The 15,622-nt window shown below is 50.7% G+C and overlaps 1 protein-coding gene across 5 annotated transcripts in view; it reads left to right on the top strand.

Moving 5' to 3' along the window:
- slc23a2 (solute carrier family 23 member 2) overlaps window positions 1-11,747 on the top strand; it is a 65,116-nt gene extending 53,369 nt beyond the window's left edge. For all 5 annotated transcript variants that reach the window (XM_059641051.1, XM_059641048.1, XM_059641050.1 and 2 more), the window contains 4 exons: window positions 2,250-2,379; window positions 3,189-3,326; window positions 7,301-7,396; window positions 7,579-11,747. In XM_059641051.1, coding sequence (XP_059497034.1) covers window positions 2,250-2,379; window positions 3,189-3,326; window positions 7,301-7,396; window positions 7,579-7,808 — 594 coding nt within the window. In that variant the 3' untranslated portion in view covers window positions 7,809-11,747. The remainder of the gene's footprint in view (window positions 1-2,249; window positions 2,380-3,188; window positions 3,327-7,300; window positions 7,397-7,578) is intronic.
- Window positions 11,748-15,622: the final 3,875 nt, after the last annotated feature.

Here is a 15,622-nt window from a genome sequence, read left to right as displayed (position 1 = left end):
TCCTGCATCCACTGATTGAGGATTTGTCTATCCCAGCTTTAAAAATCCACAAGGCTTCTGTTCTCAGCAGCTCTGGCTTCTGTTCAGAAAACAAGCCATTTCACAAGTGGTTTCACTTTGTACAGTGTTTGGTTGTATTCAATGAGACTTTGCCCTTCATTCTTCCCTTTTCCACCCCAGGGTTTTGTGGCCGGGTTTTCGATGACATGCTGCGTTGTGTAACATCGTAGGAGCAGATGGGCTGGAGCTGGCTCGGAGGGAGATAGAGGGGGAGAGAGAGAGAGACAGGGTTGCGGGTGGTGGGGGGTGGTGAGGAGGTTGGTGGGGTGTTGTTGATTCATGCTCCTCAGTCTCTTGTTGCCTAGTCCCTTCGAAGCTGCTCCAGAGATTGGAGCAGTCATCATATGCTGAGTGCTCTGTCTGCAGGCACACAGGGCCCACACTGAGACTGAGCTGTCTCTCCACTCACATCTGTCAGCCTGGGAAATGGATTGAAAACAGGGGAGAACCTTAGAGACTTCAGCATGTCTCGGAAACCAAGATGTCCAGTCATCTCCCCTGGGCAACCAACATGCAGGGGCCGAATATTCTGACAGGACGTGAGCAATAGTGTTCATTCCTATCTAGTGGTCTTCTCCTAGCTCATCCCCTCCGTAGGCAGGGGGGGGTGGGGGGTTCAATGTGACCATGAATGGCAAAATCGTCTTCAGCCCAGGACATGAGTGAAAGTTCTGAGAAGCTCAGCAATCATTCCAGGTGGAGCAGCCTCCTGTACCAAGGCTTGATCTCAATCTTGCAAGTGACCCAAGTGGGCACTCCTGATCCTGCAGTGAAATCTGCAGAAAGTCCAGGGTATTCAGTCAGAGGCCCCACCCGGACAAATGTGTGGGAGGTGATCTGATAAAGCACAGCCGTGCCGGGAGCTGGCTGAAAGTACATTTTGGTTCAAGAGCCCAACTTGCACTACAGGAGACATGCCGAGTGCCAAGATGAGAGGCTTTGGGACAATAGAGAGCTTTTTACCCAGGATGCATTGCTGCAGAGAAATGCCTGTATATCTGGGAGAGGGTGCACTCGGTGCAAGCCTCTGGGTTGGGGATAGGGCTGTTTCTCTGCCGCTTGGCATGGTGGGCAAAGGCTTCTTCATTCTCTGCATGTTGGGACGGTGGTCTAATGTGTATGAGGAGGTGTGTCGGTGGGAGTATGTGGTGATGTTTCTCAGGTGTGTGTGTGCTGGCGTGGGTGTATGTGGTTGTGTGTGTGGGTGGGTGTGTGTCAGTGTGGGTGCGTGTGTGTGTGTGAGAGGTTGAGAGTGGGTGTGTAAGAGTGTGTGAGGGATGTGGGTGCGGGAGTTTGAGAGTGTGTATGTGGTGATGGTGGTCTCTGTGTCTGCGTTTGAGAGTGGCTGTGTGTGTGGGAGTGAGTGTGTGTGTGTGGAGTGTTGTGTCTGTTTGGGTGTTTGAGAGTGGCTGTGTGTGTGGGAGTGAGAGTGTGTGTGTTTGTGGAGTGTTGTGTCTGTTTGGGTGTTTGAGAGTGGCTGTGTGTGTGGGAGTGAGTGTGTGTGTGTGGAGTGTTGTGTCTGTTTGGGTGTTTGAGAGTGGCTGTGTGTGTGGGAGTGAGAGTGTGTGTGTTTGTGGAGTGTTGTGTCTGTTTGGGTGTTTGAGAGTGGCTGTGTGTGTGGGAGTGAGAGTGTTTGTGGAGTATTGTGTCTGTTTGGGTGTGTGGGAGTGAGAGTGTGTGTGTGTGTGTGTGTGTGTGTGTGTGTGTGTGTGTGTGTGTGTGTGTGTGTGTGTGTGTGTGTGTGTGTGTGTGTGTGTGGAGTGTTGTGTCTGTTTGGGTGTTTGAGAGTGGCTGTGTGTGTGGGAGTGAGAGTGTGTGTGGAGTGTTGTGTCTGTTTGGGTGTTTGAGAGTGGCTGCGTGTCTGAGCTGGCACAGGTGTAGGAGGGGTGTGTGCACCCGCATGTGTGTGCGTGTGTCAGTGTCTGTATCTGGGATCTGGACCAAATGGGACTAGTTCAGTTGGGAAACTTGGTCGACACAGATGAGTTGGAGCAAAGGGTCTGATTCGATGCTGCATGACTTAATGATTGTCTCTCTATGTCAAACCCAAGCTGCCCTTGAGAAAAGGTGACCTCGCATGAAGCCTGATGGATGGGATGCCCCCATCCTGGGGTCAGTTTCTTTGTCTGGGCTGAGTGTGTCTGGCAGCACAGTCAGATTATCTCTCTTGCCACTTTGTTTCTGTTCAGGTGGGGAGCAGGAGGGTAATCCAGTACGGAGCTGCGATGATGGTTCTGCTGGGAACAATTGGCAAGTTCAGTGCACTGTTCGCCTCCCTCCCAGACCCAGTACTTGGAGCATTATTCTGCACTTTATTCGGTAAGATGGTGTCATCGCGACACAGCACAGCAGGCCTGGAGACTGCCATGGGCTTGTTATATTTGGCAGTCCGTATCTCGGTGTGACAGCTAGAGGAAGAGAAATGGGAATTGACTGTCTCAGTCTCGTCAGTGTCAGGTCAGACTGTGCAGGGGTACTGTTCGCAGCTCAGCACTGAGCTCAATGGAAGGCACTCTGAATGAGGTCATTCTAAACTTAGCATCAATATTGCACAAGATAAATCTGAAAGTAATTATTTAAACTGAAAAGACAGCAGGAACCAGGCATGACCTACATTTAGGGAAATGACAGCTTCGGCAAGACATTCGTTCAACTCATTGAATTAACAACAGTCATAATCTCACGGAGCCAAGCAGCACTGAGGGTCAGTGCTGAGAGACAGCTGAACTGTCGGGGGGTCAGTGCTGAGGGAGTGCCGCAGTGTCGGGGGGTCAGTGCTGAGGGAGTGCCGCAGTGTCGGGGGGTCAGTGCTGAGGGAGTGCCGCAGTGTCGGGGGGTCAGTGCTGAGGGAGTGCCGCAGTGTCGGGGGGTCAGCGCTGATGAGCACCACACTGTCGGGGAGTCAGCGCTGAGGGAGCACCGCACTGTCAGGGGGGCAGTGCTGAGGGAATGGACATTGTTGGGGGGTCAGTGCTGAGGGAGCGCCGCACTGTCAGGGGGGCAGTGCTGAGGGAGCACCACATTGTCGGAGGGTCAGTGCTGAGGGAGGGATGTTACCAAGTGTGGGAGTGACAGAGCAACGTTACCAAGTGAGGAAGTTATGACAATGCGATGTTGTTCTTTTCCAGGGATGATCACTGCTGTCGGCCTGTCCAACCTTCAGTTTGTTGACCTGAACTCCTCCCGGAATCTCTTTGTGCTAGGATTTTCCATCTTTTTCGGGTTAATGCTGCCTAGTTACCTGAAGCAAAACCCTCTTGTGACAGGTAGGTGGGCAACACCATGTGACTGGCTGCTGAGGTGATGCCTCTCCAGAGGTTGGTCCAGGCAGTCTGGATCTCAGTGTTATTGTGGCACGGTCTCTTCCAGAGCCACCAGGGTGAATTTATTAGGGGGAGCAAGGAAATGGCAGAAGAGTTGAATAGGTACTTTGGATCTGTATTCACTAGGGAAGACACAAGCAATCTCCCAGATGCAATAATGGCTGAAGGATCTAGGGTAATGGATGAACTGAAGGGTATTTATATTAGGCAGGAAATGGTGTTGGATAGACTGTTAGGTCTGATGCCTGATAAGTCCTCGGGACCTAATGGTCTGCATCCCAGGGTACTTCAGGAGGTGGCTCTAGAAATCGTGGACGCATTGGTAATTATTTTCCAAGGTTCTATAGATTCAGGATCAGTTCCTGCGGATTGGAGGGTGGCTAATGTTGTTCCTCTTTTCAAGAAAGGAGGGAGAGAGAAAACAGGGAATTATAGACCGTTTAGCCTGACATCAGTGGTGGGAAGGATGCTGGAGTCAATTATAAAAGATGAAATTACGACTCATTTGGATAGTAGTAACAGGATAGGTCAGAATTAGCATGGATTTACGAAGGGGAACTCGTGCTTGACTAATCTTCTGGAATTTTTTGAGGATGTATCTATGAAGATGGATAGGGGATCTGATTGAGGCGTATAAGATTATTAAGGGATTGGACACTCTGGAGGCAGGAAGCATGTTTCCACTGATGGGTGAGTCCAGAACCAGAAGACACAGTTTAAAAATAAGGGGTAGGCCATTTAGAACAGAGTTGAGGAAAAGCTTCTTCACCCAGAGAGTGGTGGATATATGGAATGCTCTGCCCCAGAAGGCAGTGGAGGCCAACTCTCCGGATGCTTTCAAGAAAGAGATGGATACAGCTCTTAAAGATAGTGGAATCAGGGGTTCTGGGGATAAGGCAGGAACAGGATACTGATTGTGGATGATCGCGATGAATGGTGGTGCTGGCTCGAAGGGCCAAATGGCCTACTCCAGCACCTATTGTCTGTTGTCTGTTTCCATTAGACTGCATTACCCATGAGTTAGCACCAATCTGACGGCCCAAGAGGTTTTTCTGAGATCCCCCCTCATTCTTCCAAACTGCACTGAGCCAGTCCAGCTCCTCTTCATTGCTCAGTCCTTTTGAACCCTGACAAAACATTGCAGTGTTTACTCAGCAGGTACTGTGTGGGACTGAGTTCTCATGGTCTGCACTTCCTTCACTTGCAGTTGAAATTGAGGTCCCTTTGATCTTTCTGACTCCTTATATGGGAGTGAAATCCTCTGTTTTAACAGAACAGCGAGGCCATTTCGAATCTCTCTACTGACTGAGACTCGAGGCAACAATTTGTTGCTTCATGTGCGTTCTGTTTGTTTTCTCCAAATGACTTGCAGCGTTGATACATTGAGAAAAGCGAGAAACTTGTGACTTGACTGCGGCAAGTTGCCTATCTTGCTCCGCCATTCACTCACTCCTGTTGTTCCTGCCCACAAGTTTCGCATTTCTTATCTCTGTCTCCCCTACAAGTTGCTGTGAATGTGTGTCGATAACGTTGCTGCTGAGATGTAGGGGAACAGGTCACCCATTTCCCTCCACCAGATGGGACAACTCGGCTGTCGGGAAAACTGCAGAAAGGGATTTGCTGTGAAGCAGAAATAGGAAGGATCACAGCTGTGACAAACAGGGCAACAGCGGCAGAGGTGGGTGGTGGCAGAAAGAGAGGGATAGATAAGAAAGAAATGAACCGGTGTTTGACAATGCCTGAACTTTGCAGTGAGGATTGGAAACTGAAGGACTGAGGCTGCAAACTTGGAAAGGTTACATTTTCTGGGCCAGAGTTGTTCACAAGCAGAGATTAACGTTAAGCATTTTGGTTAAAAGCATAAGCGAGCTCGGAATGAGTTGACTGAATGAGTTTTTAGGTTGTATTGACTGTGAATGTGCGGACGCTTGAGATCAGCCTGTTCACTTCGGAGGGTGGTGTAAACGGAGAAAAGCTGCAGAAAGCTGCTGCACAAAGAGACTTGCGGGGTGCAGCGGGAGCTCCTGCCCCGAACACAGGGGCAGCAGGTAATCAGGAAGGGCCAATGGAATGTTCGCCCTTATTTGAAGGGGGTTGGAGTGTAAGAGTAGGGTAGTCTTACTGCATCTGGACAAGGAGCAAGGGAGACCACGTCTGGAGCATTGTGAACAATTTTGGTCCTCCTTATTTAAGGAAAGATATTGTTTTGTGGGAGGCAGTTCAGAGAAGGTTCACTAGGATGATCCCTGGGATGGAGGGATTAGCTCATTAGGAAAGGCTATACAGATTGGAACTCGTCCCCAATGGAGTTTGTCACTGAGACATACAGGATTCTTAAGGCCCTTGCCAGGGTAAATACCGAGAGGATATTTCCCCTATCGGGAGAGTCTGGGACCAGACGACAAAGTCTCAGTAAAAAGGGGCACCAATTTAAGACTGCGATGAGAAGGAATTTCTTCTCTCAGGGAGTTGAGAGCCTTTGGAACTCCTTACAACAGAGAGTGTGAGGGTGGAGTCATTGTGCCTATTTCAAGGCTGGAGTAGATTCTTGATCAGTCGGGGAATCAAGGGTAGGAGAGTGGGCAAGTTCAGGCTTGAGGGGCCGAACAGCCGATTCCTGTTCCTATTCCTTGTGGTCTTACGGTATCTTCGGAATAAGCTGGCTTCCTCCCTCGTTTTTGCCCCTTCAACTGATGTTGCTGTGGCAATGTGAACCAATAACACGAAGATGGAATAGAGCTGCCATCACTTTGACTATAAATAATGTACTCATTCACATCCTAAATGCAATGATCATCCTTGACACCTGAGATCCCAGAATGAAAGGTCTCTTTGATTGACCACGCAATTAACTTTTACCCTCAGTTCACAGTGTTCGGTCACTAAAGCATTCACATGAGACTGCACAACACAATGTAAGTTTCTTAACTAAACACAAACAAAAGCTCCAAGTCTGTACTCCACAATTTGAAAGATCTTGACACAAACATCAAACGAAGTTTCACCCTGTTTCCCAGCATTAGCTGTCGGAGCAACTCAGTCCCAGATTGCTCCTTCCTTCCATACTTTGTTTTCACATTTCTACATTGGTAAACTTTCCCAAGTTTGGCTTCCTTGGTCAGTAGAGACATTGTTACGCTTCCTGACTGAGTTTCCTGGCCCGAAACACTCCCAGCTCTGATGGTCTTAGCTTTTCCAGCACGGTGGCTCAGTGTTTCGCACTGCAGCCTCACAGCGCCAGGGACCCAGGTTCGATTCCACGCTTGGGTGACTGTCTATGTGGAGTTTGCACATTCTCCCTGTGTCTGCGTGGGTTTCCTCTGGGTGCTCCAATTTCCTCTCTCTGTCCAGAGATGTGCAGGTTAGGGTGGATCGGCCATGCTACATCGCCCTGAGTGTTCAGGGATATACAGGTCAAGTGTGTTAGCCATGGGAAATACAGGGTTACAGGAAAGGGTAGCGGGATGGTTCTGGTGCGATGCCCTTCAGAGGGCCAGTGTGGACTTGTTGGGCTGAATGTCCTGCTCCCACACTCTAGGGATTCTATAAATTCTGTAAACAATCTGAATGCTTCTATGCAAAGTGTCATTGTTTGGAAGCTGCAAAAGCTAGTCAGTCCATTAGCTGAAATACCTCCTCTCTCTTCCCCCCGCCCCCGTCTCACTGCGCCTCTCTTTCCACCTCTCCTCTCATCTCTCTCTATCTCTCTCTATCTATCCCCGTCTTCCCCACCCCCACCGTAGCCTCTCTCTCCCTCTCTCCCTGTCCTCTCATTCTCTCTCCTCACCTCTTCCCCATGCTCTGTCCCCCTGTCTGTCCACCTCTCTCTCCCTCTGTTCCCTCCTGTCTGTCCCCTTACCGTCCCAGTCTCTCCATCTTCTGCTGACTCTCACTGCTACCTTGTGTTTCCCTGACAGGTATTTCTCAAGTTGACCAAGTCCTGAACGTACTGTTGACAACAGCGATGTTTGTTGGAGGTTGTGTGGCATTTCTGTTGGACAATACTATCCCAGGTGGGTGGCAATGTTTGGTGGCTCCCAACCTAATTCCCTTGTTATGATCAGTCCCCTGTGCCTGTGTGCAGAGTCTCTCATTGGGATCTGATCCAGTGCTGGTGAGCTGTCACAGTGTGAGTATTTGAGTAGCTGACAGGCGACGGTATTCTCTCACATCTGCCCTCTCTCCTCCTGGACAGGCACCATTGAAGAGAGAGGTCTTCGCAAATGGAAGGCTGGTATGCTAGCGACCAAGTCTTTGGACAGTAAAGAGACTTACAACCTGCCATTTGGCATGGCATTGATGAAGAGGCACAAAGTGTTCAGTTACCTGCCCATCAGCCCCACCTTTACGGGATATGGATGGCGGATGTGCCAGGAGGCTGGCAGCGTGAGGAGTCGGCCTGACAACGCTGAAGCGTCTGTATAGCATGCAGCCAACCACCCTGTGCCCTCTGAGGCTCCGAGTCTATTCCACTGTTCAGATTTTGGCTCCCATGATGGGGAAGGCATGCAGGGTGGTGTTTAATGGTTGGGGGAGGGTGTGTTGGAGTGGGAGGGTGTGGTGGAGAAAGCTCTGTGTGTGTGGGTGTGTGTGTCCCTGTTGCTTTCCCATTTCCCCAACGCCATTCCTCACCCGACAATCTAGACTCCTCTGTCCAAAGCTCCCAAAGTGTGGACAGCAGCCAATGATCTGGATCACGTGTTGGGAGTGGTCACTGAGCTCTCACCCCGCCTTCCCCCTGTGCTGCAGCTTGGGTCAGCCCAGTCCAGGGGTGGGCAGTCCAAGGCCCAATCACTGGCAAAGGCACAACACTGTGGGCTGGGCCCACCCCCTCCGCACCTCCCTCTGCACACTCTCACCAGCCCTATCCCCTTCCCACCACAGTCAGGGTATTACTCTCCCTTTGACAGCACGGCATGGCCGGGGATTGGGGGCTGACTTTTCCCGGGGGGTGCAAGATCATGTGTGTGATCAGGCTTTAGAGGGTGGGGATGTGTGTTTGTCTTTGTGTGTGTGTCTGAGTGTGTTGTGTGTCTGTCTGTGTGTGTGTGTGTCTGAGCGTGTTGTGTGTGTGTGTGTCTCTGAGTGAGAGACTGACTGTATGTGTTCATCCATCGCAGAGAGTGATCCAAGGCCATTCAGCCCATCTAACCTGCCTGGGCCTTCAGCTCGTCCTGCTGCCTTGTGTTTCTGGCATTCGCCTGAATGCTGGCCGTACTGGGAGTCTGGCTGTTACCGATCCCTGGCAGCACTGGCCTCATTCACCCTGAGCGCTGACATCTCAAGCCTGGCTGGGTTTTATAACTAGAGGAATACAGCCCCTTCGTCTCATTGCCAAAGCTGGAAACAGACCTCCCCACAGGCAACTGGGCTGCAGAGATGCTTCAGCTCCCCAGCCTGTCTCTGCCCAAACCTTTGCCACCCATATGCTCAGTCTGGGCACCTTGCTGGATCAGTTGGTATTTGGCACTTGGCAGGGACAGTCTGAGAGGGAGCAGAGGCTACAGCAAGGAAAGTTCTCATTCCTGATGAAGGTGGGGATTTGTTCCTGTTTGGGACCCCAGCTGCACAGTGGTCTGCCTGGCTTGTGACCAGCAGGTCTCTCCTGAATGGATCTCTGGCTCTGGGCTGGTGAAGTCCAGCCACCCAAAAGAAAGCTGATTCCCTCGGCTCTCCCTCGGATCTGCAACAGATCACCTAGCTGTTGTCTCTTCATCATCGCCACTGGCAAACGTGTGGCCACCGAAGGTTGGCCCAGCATTTATTGCCCCGTCCCTAGTTGCCCCTTGAAGGTGGGGTGAGCTGCCTTCTTGACCTGCTGCAGTCTTCCTGCTGTGGATTGACCCACAATGCCCCTTAGGGAGGGAATTCCAGGATTTTGACCCAGCGACACTGAAGGAAGGAGGGGTGTATTTCCAAGTCAGGACAGTGACTGGCTGGGAGGGGAACTTGCAGGGGATGGTGTTCCCATGTACCTGTCCCCTTGTCCTTCTGGATGGAGGTGGTCATGAGTTTGGAAGGTGCTGCCGGAGGATCTTTGGTGAATTCCTGCAGGGCATCTTGTAGATAGTACACACTGCTGCAACTGAGCGTCGGTGGTGGAGGGAGTGAATTCTTGTGGATGTGGTGCCAATCAAGTGGCTGCTTTATCCTGGATGGCGTCAAGCTTCTCGAGGGTTGTGGATGGGTGCAGCCCCAACGTGTGTCTGTGTGTGAGTGTGTGAGCGTGACTGTGTGTGTGTATGAGCGGGTGTGAGCATGTGTCTGTCTGTGTGAGCGTGTGTGTGCGTGCGTGCGTGTGTGTGCATGCGTTAAAAGGATCCTCAGGACCTAAGTAGGAGTCACACTTGAACTGAAGCCAGCATCGATGTCCCAGCTCCTGCAGAGTACCAGCCACAGGCTGCCTGGGCACCATCTGGCCAAGGGCTGGGCCAGCATACAGTTAGTTTAACTCTCAGGGGTGGAGTTGGGGGGCTGGAGAGAACAGCGACGTCCTTGCCAAAGCGTTCCTCACTCACCAGGACGCCTCACTGCTCCCCTCAGTGTTAGTCCACATGGCAAGAGAGTGCGGCCCTGACAGTTGAATAGTGTGCCTGATGCCTGGAGGTGCTCAGTGCAGGGCGGCTGCTCCTGGCTCTCAAACAGGGATAGGAACTGGGCAGTATGTACTGCTGCTATTTCTGGGTCTGACAGTGGGTGAACGCGTGAGCACCCCTACACTACTGGTGGGGAGAGTGAGGGAACAAGGGGCTGAGGTCACTGCAGCTCAAAACCTCCAGCTGTTTGGATTGGAACCCCAACTGGACAGGGAATCCCCACTTACATTCCCAGTGTGTCCACGCATTTATATATAGTGTGTATATGTGTGTGTGCAAATAGAAAGATATATACATCTCTTTCTTGTTTTGTTCTGGATCTCAGTGTTGTCAATGCTGCTAGGTTGTTGGACAGGGGATGGGTAGCCTAGAACTCCTTCACTCCCTGGGGTGAGAGGATGGTTCTGTGTGTCTGAGCTGATCCAATGGAGTTCTACTGAAGGCCAAGTGTCCTTTTCCCAGGCCGCACTGATTCTTGTAAGTCAAACCCTCCTGAGGTTGGGCACTGTGAAAATACCACTTGGCCACAGATACACAGGGCATCAGGACCACCAGGCATTTCTCTGGAGCACAGTCCTGTCTTCTGGTTTTCTTTGTGAAAAATGCGTTTCCGGCTTAATTTTGGCAATGTAGCAAAAATTATCACCCCACAGTGTGAGAGATTGGGGGCGTTTTTATCAGAGAGCCAGGTCAGGCTGATTGAATCTGTCTGTAATATTTGTGTGTCTGTGTGTGTGTGCGCGTGTGCGCGTGTGTGTGTGTGTATGTGTGTGTGTGTGTCTCTAGGTGTGTGTGTGTGTGTGTGTTGCTGTTTTTGTGTGTGTGTGTGTGTGTGTGAGAGAGAGAGAGAGAGAGAGAGAGCGATGGTTAGAGGTGACAGATGAGCTCGGTCAGTACCATGGGCCAGTGATCTGGCTGGTGTGGGCATTGTGAGGGTGAACCCAGCCAGCAATCACTAAGCACCATTGCCATAGGCTCTCCCTCTCCATTCTCGCTGACTGCAGCCTTTGCAGTGTTATGGGCAGGTTCCCGACTTTGCCTCAGTGTTGATATGGCATATTGTGTCCTGATTATTTATAGCAGCAGAGAATGTCCTAACTCCAGAGCCGAGGCTGGATTCCGCCCTCCCCGGGGAAGGATCTGTCTCATCGATGTCAAGATTGGCTTCTTTTCAATGGGGAGCTTGTTGAGGCCCACACGGGCAGGTCAGTGAGCGTGCATTCTGGTCAACCCACCCTTTGGCACAAACAGACTCTGCGTTTCATCCCTGAGTCACCTGGCCCCTCAACAGAGGTCTTGCCCCAGGGCATGATACAGTGGAGCGGGTGTCCACTGCTTCCTCTCCCCTTCCTCAGTAAAACACTCCAGTCTGCTGGGCATTTGGAGTCTCTGGCTGTGTCTCGGGAGCTGACTGACAGAGAAAATGCCAGTTTCAGGAAACCAGTGTTGGATCTGTACACGTCAGTGTTCAGACTTGCTCGCTCCATGTGGGGCAAGGACGCTTCGGAAGCTCCTTTCGAGGCAGTTGTTGTGTGTGTGTGTGTGTCTGATCGAACCGTCCTGTGTCTCTGCTCTGTATCATTGTACTGTAGCTATTTCCTGTTATCCACAGGCAAGTTTCCATGGTATTGTTTTAGCGTTGCGTCATGGGTCTGTGAAACATCTGTACGCGAGCCTGTGATGTCTTTGCTGGGTTTATTTGAATCATTGTCTGGTCACAAACGACTTATCTGCTCATTCCAAGTTTATTCAACGATTAAAGAAGAGAACTGGTTCAAAAGGTGGTGCTGGAGTGGTTTCTTGCTTGACCTCTGTCTGTGGTGACATCTGACTGTCCTGCTTTCCAGCTTCCCCCCCCTCGCCAACCCCCTTTGTCCTGACAGGCAGCCCTGTTACACCAGCCCCTGAAAGCTTGGTGTCTCCTAGCCTGGGATGGTAGCGGTGATAGGGGAGTCATGGTGATGGGGATGGGCTCTGCAGAAGTTGGGCTGGGGCCTGGGAGATCCATGCAGCTTTCTGGAAGATCACCGCCACCGCCCCCACCCCCCCCCCCCCCCCCAACTCCCCCACTCCCAAGACCTTAATAGGAGTGTCAGGAGCTGTGAGGGAAAGAGACCAGCTTTTGTCACAGAGATCCACAGCACAGAAGAACTGCCTTTGGCCCGTCGAGTTTGTACCAGTTAAGATACCCAGTTGCCCAGCCTGTTCCCATTATCCCACACCTTGGCAAGTGTACATCTGAATACTTGGACAAAACGATAAGGCTTTCAAACTCTCCCAGCTTTACAGTCAGTGAGTTCCACATTCTCAACACCCTCTCGGTGAAAAACACCATCCCCTGTGAACCTTCTGTCCCTTCCCTTAAATCTGTGCTGTCCCCCGCTCCTCCTGATCATTGATGCCTTCACCAAGGGGAAAGCTTTCTTCTTGTGCAGCCTGTCTATGTCCCTCATCATTGCATCCATCTCAATCACGTTCCCTCTCTGTTCCCAGGTAAACAGCCCCAGTCTGTCCCATCTCTCTATATCGCTGAAACTCCTCCAGCCCAGGCACCACCCTGGTAAACCTCCCTCGGCACCCTCTCCAGTGCTATCACTTTCCCCCCGATAGTGTGGATTGCAGAACCTGCGTACAGTACTCCAGCTGTGGCACAAACAACATTTTATGCCGTCCCAGCATTAGCTCCTTGCTCTTAAACTCTATGCCTTGGCTCAAAGGCTGGTGTCCCACATACCTCCGAACCACTTTATCGACCCGTGCTGACACCTTAAAGTGAGGGGTTATATTTAAGCCAACAGTGGGTAAGAAATTTGGAATCTGGAGCACAGCAACTTAAAGGCAAAGGTACAAATCCAGCAACAGCCCATGAGAGGGAATTGGTCAGATGTTTAAAGACTGGGCAGTGGAGAATTTGTTGCTGCTCATGGAACGAGCAGGAAGGAGATGGCATAGATGCTAAGTAATTGGTTGAGATTGTCAAAGTGAGTTGAGGAGGAACTTTTACACTCAGTGCCTGGTTCAGATCTGGCATTCACCACATGCCTGAGGGTGTGGTGCTCCCAACCTCAAAAAGGTGCCAGGACTGGTCATTTCTGGGCTCAGAGTGAAGGCTGTGCTTGTTTGGAGAGCCAGGACAAAAGATGGGCTGAATGGCCTCCTTGTGCCTGCACTGTAACAATTCTGGGAATAATTAGTGGCTATTGATCTGGAATTTTGCTGGATCACAAGAAACGGGAGTGGCCCTGGACTTGTCTTGGGAATGGATGGCACATAAATCTTCCAGAGAGCGGGAGAGAGGACAGGATCTTGGTCTGATCCGAGAGCACCCTTGCCATCCCGGGCCATGCTTGTGCGTGTGCTGGGACGAGACCGAGCGGTTGACCTCAGTTGGCCTCAGTGCAACGGAGTGAGACAAGTCAAACAGGTTTCCCTTTGGGGCACCATTGTCTTTCCAGGAGGGTCTGGATACTGGTGGCACATGGTATGGTAATGCCCATGTCTTTTACCACACCCGTAGCTGGAATGAGTGCCCCATGCACAGGGTACTGCAGGCAGGCCCAGGGCAAACAGGATTGAGGTTGCCTGCCAGTCCCACCTTGCCTGGTCTCCCACAGCGATTTGAGGCAATAGAACGGGAATGACTGCAACAGAGCAAGAATGGAAAGGCAAGGTGCTGGCCCGGCGTCAGTCGCGGGAGCGGTGGGTCCACTTGTTCGAGGTATGGTCGACTGGAGAATGCTTCAGATTCTACCAACTGCCATCTGGCTGGATGGATTGAGGGTACTGTCCCCCTCAATTTCATCGCCGGTGAGGTCAGCATTTATTGCCCATTCCTAATCGCCCCAGAGGGCAGTTAAGAGTCAACCACATTGACTGCGGGTCTGGAGTCACATGTAGGCCGGACCGGGTAAGGACGGCAGTTTCCTTCCCTAAAGGACGTGAGGGAAGCAGCTGAGTATTTTAGCAACAAGCTTTCACTGTTACTGTACTTTTAGTTTCAAGCCTTTGAGAGTTTAAATACCACTGGCTACCATGGGAATTGAGCCCGGCGTTCCTTATTCCCTAACGTACTTGTTAGGAGGCAACAAACTTCTTTAACTTTCCGACCAGAATCAAAGTCTTTGATAGGAGTTAGGCTCGAAGAATAGACACCTTTGGATTAACAGGACTTTATTCTATGACTGTTCAAGCCTCCAGCTTGTCCTGACAACTCTGTCGTGAACCCTGGAGAAAGCGAGCAAGAGAGAGAGACGACAAAGATGGCTTTCTTGTTTCTCTCTTGTGGAAGACTCTTATAAATTTTTTTTTTGACTGCAGTACGTGCAGGATGTGGGTTGAAGGAATCAGGTTGTATGGTATTTCCACGTCAATTCACTGCTGCACAAAGCTCTGTTTTAATGAAGAAACAAAAGGCTTGGATTCACAAAGGGCCTTATTATTATTAAAATAATCGACTGCAAAGGTTTCTCACTGTCAAGGCAGATACAGACAGAAGTCCCACACACACCCACCAGATGAGTTCAAGCAAGATCTAACCCAGCCCCTTCTGAGGCCAATCTTTTGGGACAAACAGAAAACAACTTTCTGTGGGAACAATAAGAACGTAAGAAACAGGAGCAGGAGTGGGGCCATCGGGCCCATCGAATCTGCTCCTCCATTCAATAAGATTTTGGCTGATCTTTTCATGGACTCAGCTCCACTTACCCACCAGCTCACCATAACCCTTAATTCCTTTATTTCTCAATAATCTGTCCAATTGCCTTAAATTGTGCTCCAAGTCAATACAATGTTGCGACAGAGCTATGGTGGTTGGATGGCAGAGAACGAGCAACAGGCGAAATGCCAAGCAAAGAATGACGTCCAGGGCCTCAGATCGTGTGGGTTGCATTCCAGCCATTCTCGGTTCAGAGCAAAGTGAAGGAAACCAAAGGAGTGGCGGCATTGCATCGTGGTGTGTCATTCTTAGAGCAGATTGAAACAGGGAGGTGGTTCCCACTGGCAGGTAAAGCCAGGGCTGGGAGGATTAAGAAGGCATACAGTGTTTTAGCTTTTATTAATAGAGGGATCGAGTTCCGGAACCAAGAGGTTATGGTGAAGCTATACAAGACTCTCGTGCGGCCGCACTTGGAGTATTGTGTACAGTTCTGGTCACCGCATTATAAGAAGGATGTGGAAGCTTTGGAAAGGGTGCAGAGGAGATTTACGAGGATGTTGCCTGGTATGGAGGGAAGGTCTTATGAGGAAAGGCTGAGGGACTTGAGGCTGTTTTCATTAGAGAGAAGAAGGTTGAGAGGTGACTTAATTGAAACATATAAAATAATCAGAGGGTTAGATAGGGTGGATAGGGAGAGGCTTTTTCCTAGGATGGTGACAGTGACCACGAGGGGGCATAGCTTTAAATTGAGGGGTGAAAGATATAGGACAGATGTCAGAGGTAGTTTCTTTACTCAGAGAGTAGTAAGGGAATGGAACGCTTTGCCTGCAACGGTAGTAGATTCGCCAGCTTTAGGTACATTTAAGCCGTGATTGGATAAGCATATGGACGTACATGGAATAGTGTAGGTTAGATGGGCTTGAGATCGGTATGACAGGTCGGCGCAACATCGAGGGCCGAAGGGCCTGTACTGTGCTGTAATGTTCTAT

Source organism: Stegostoma tigrinum, chromosome 40 (assembly GCF_030684315.1).
Source record: "Stegostoma tigrinum isolate sSteTig4 chromosome 40, sSteTig4.hap1, whole genome shotgun sequence".
NCBI lineage: Eukaryota > Metazoa > Chordata > Chondrichthyes > Orectolobiformes > Stegostomatidae > Stegostoma > Stegostoma tigrinum.
The sequence above is the reverse complement of the archived record's forward strand: the minus strand, read 5'-3'. Positions and strand labels throughout refer to the sequence as shown.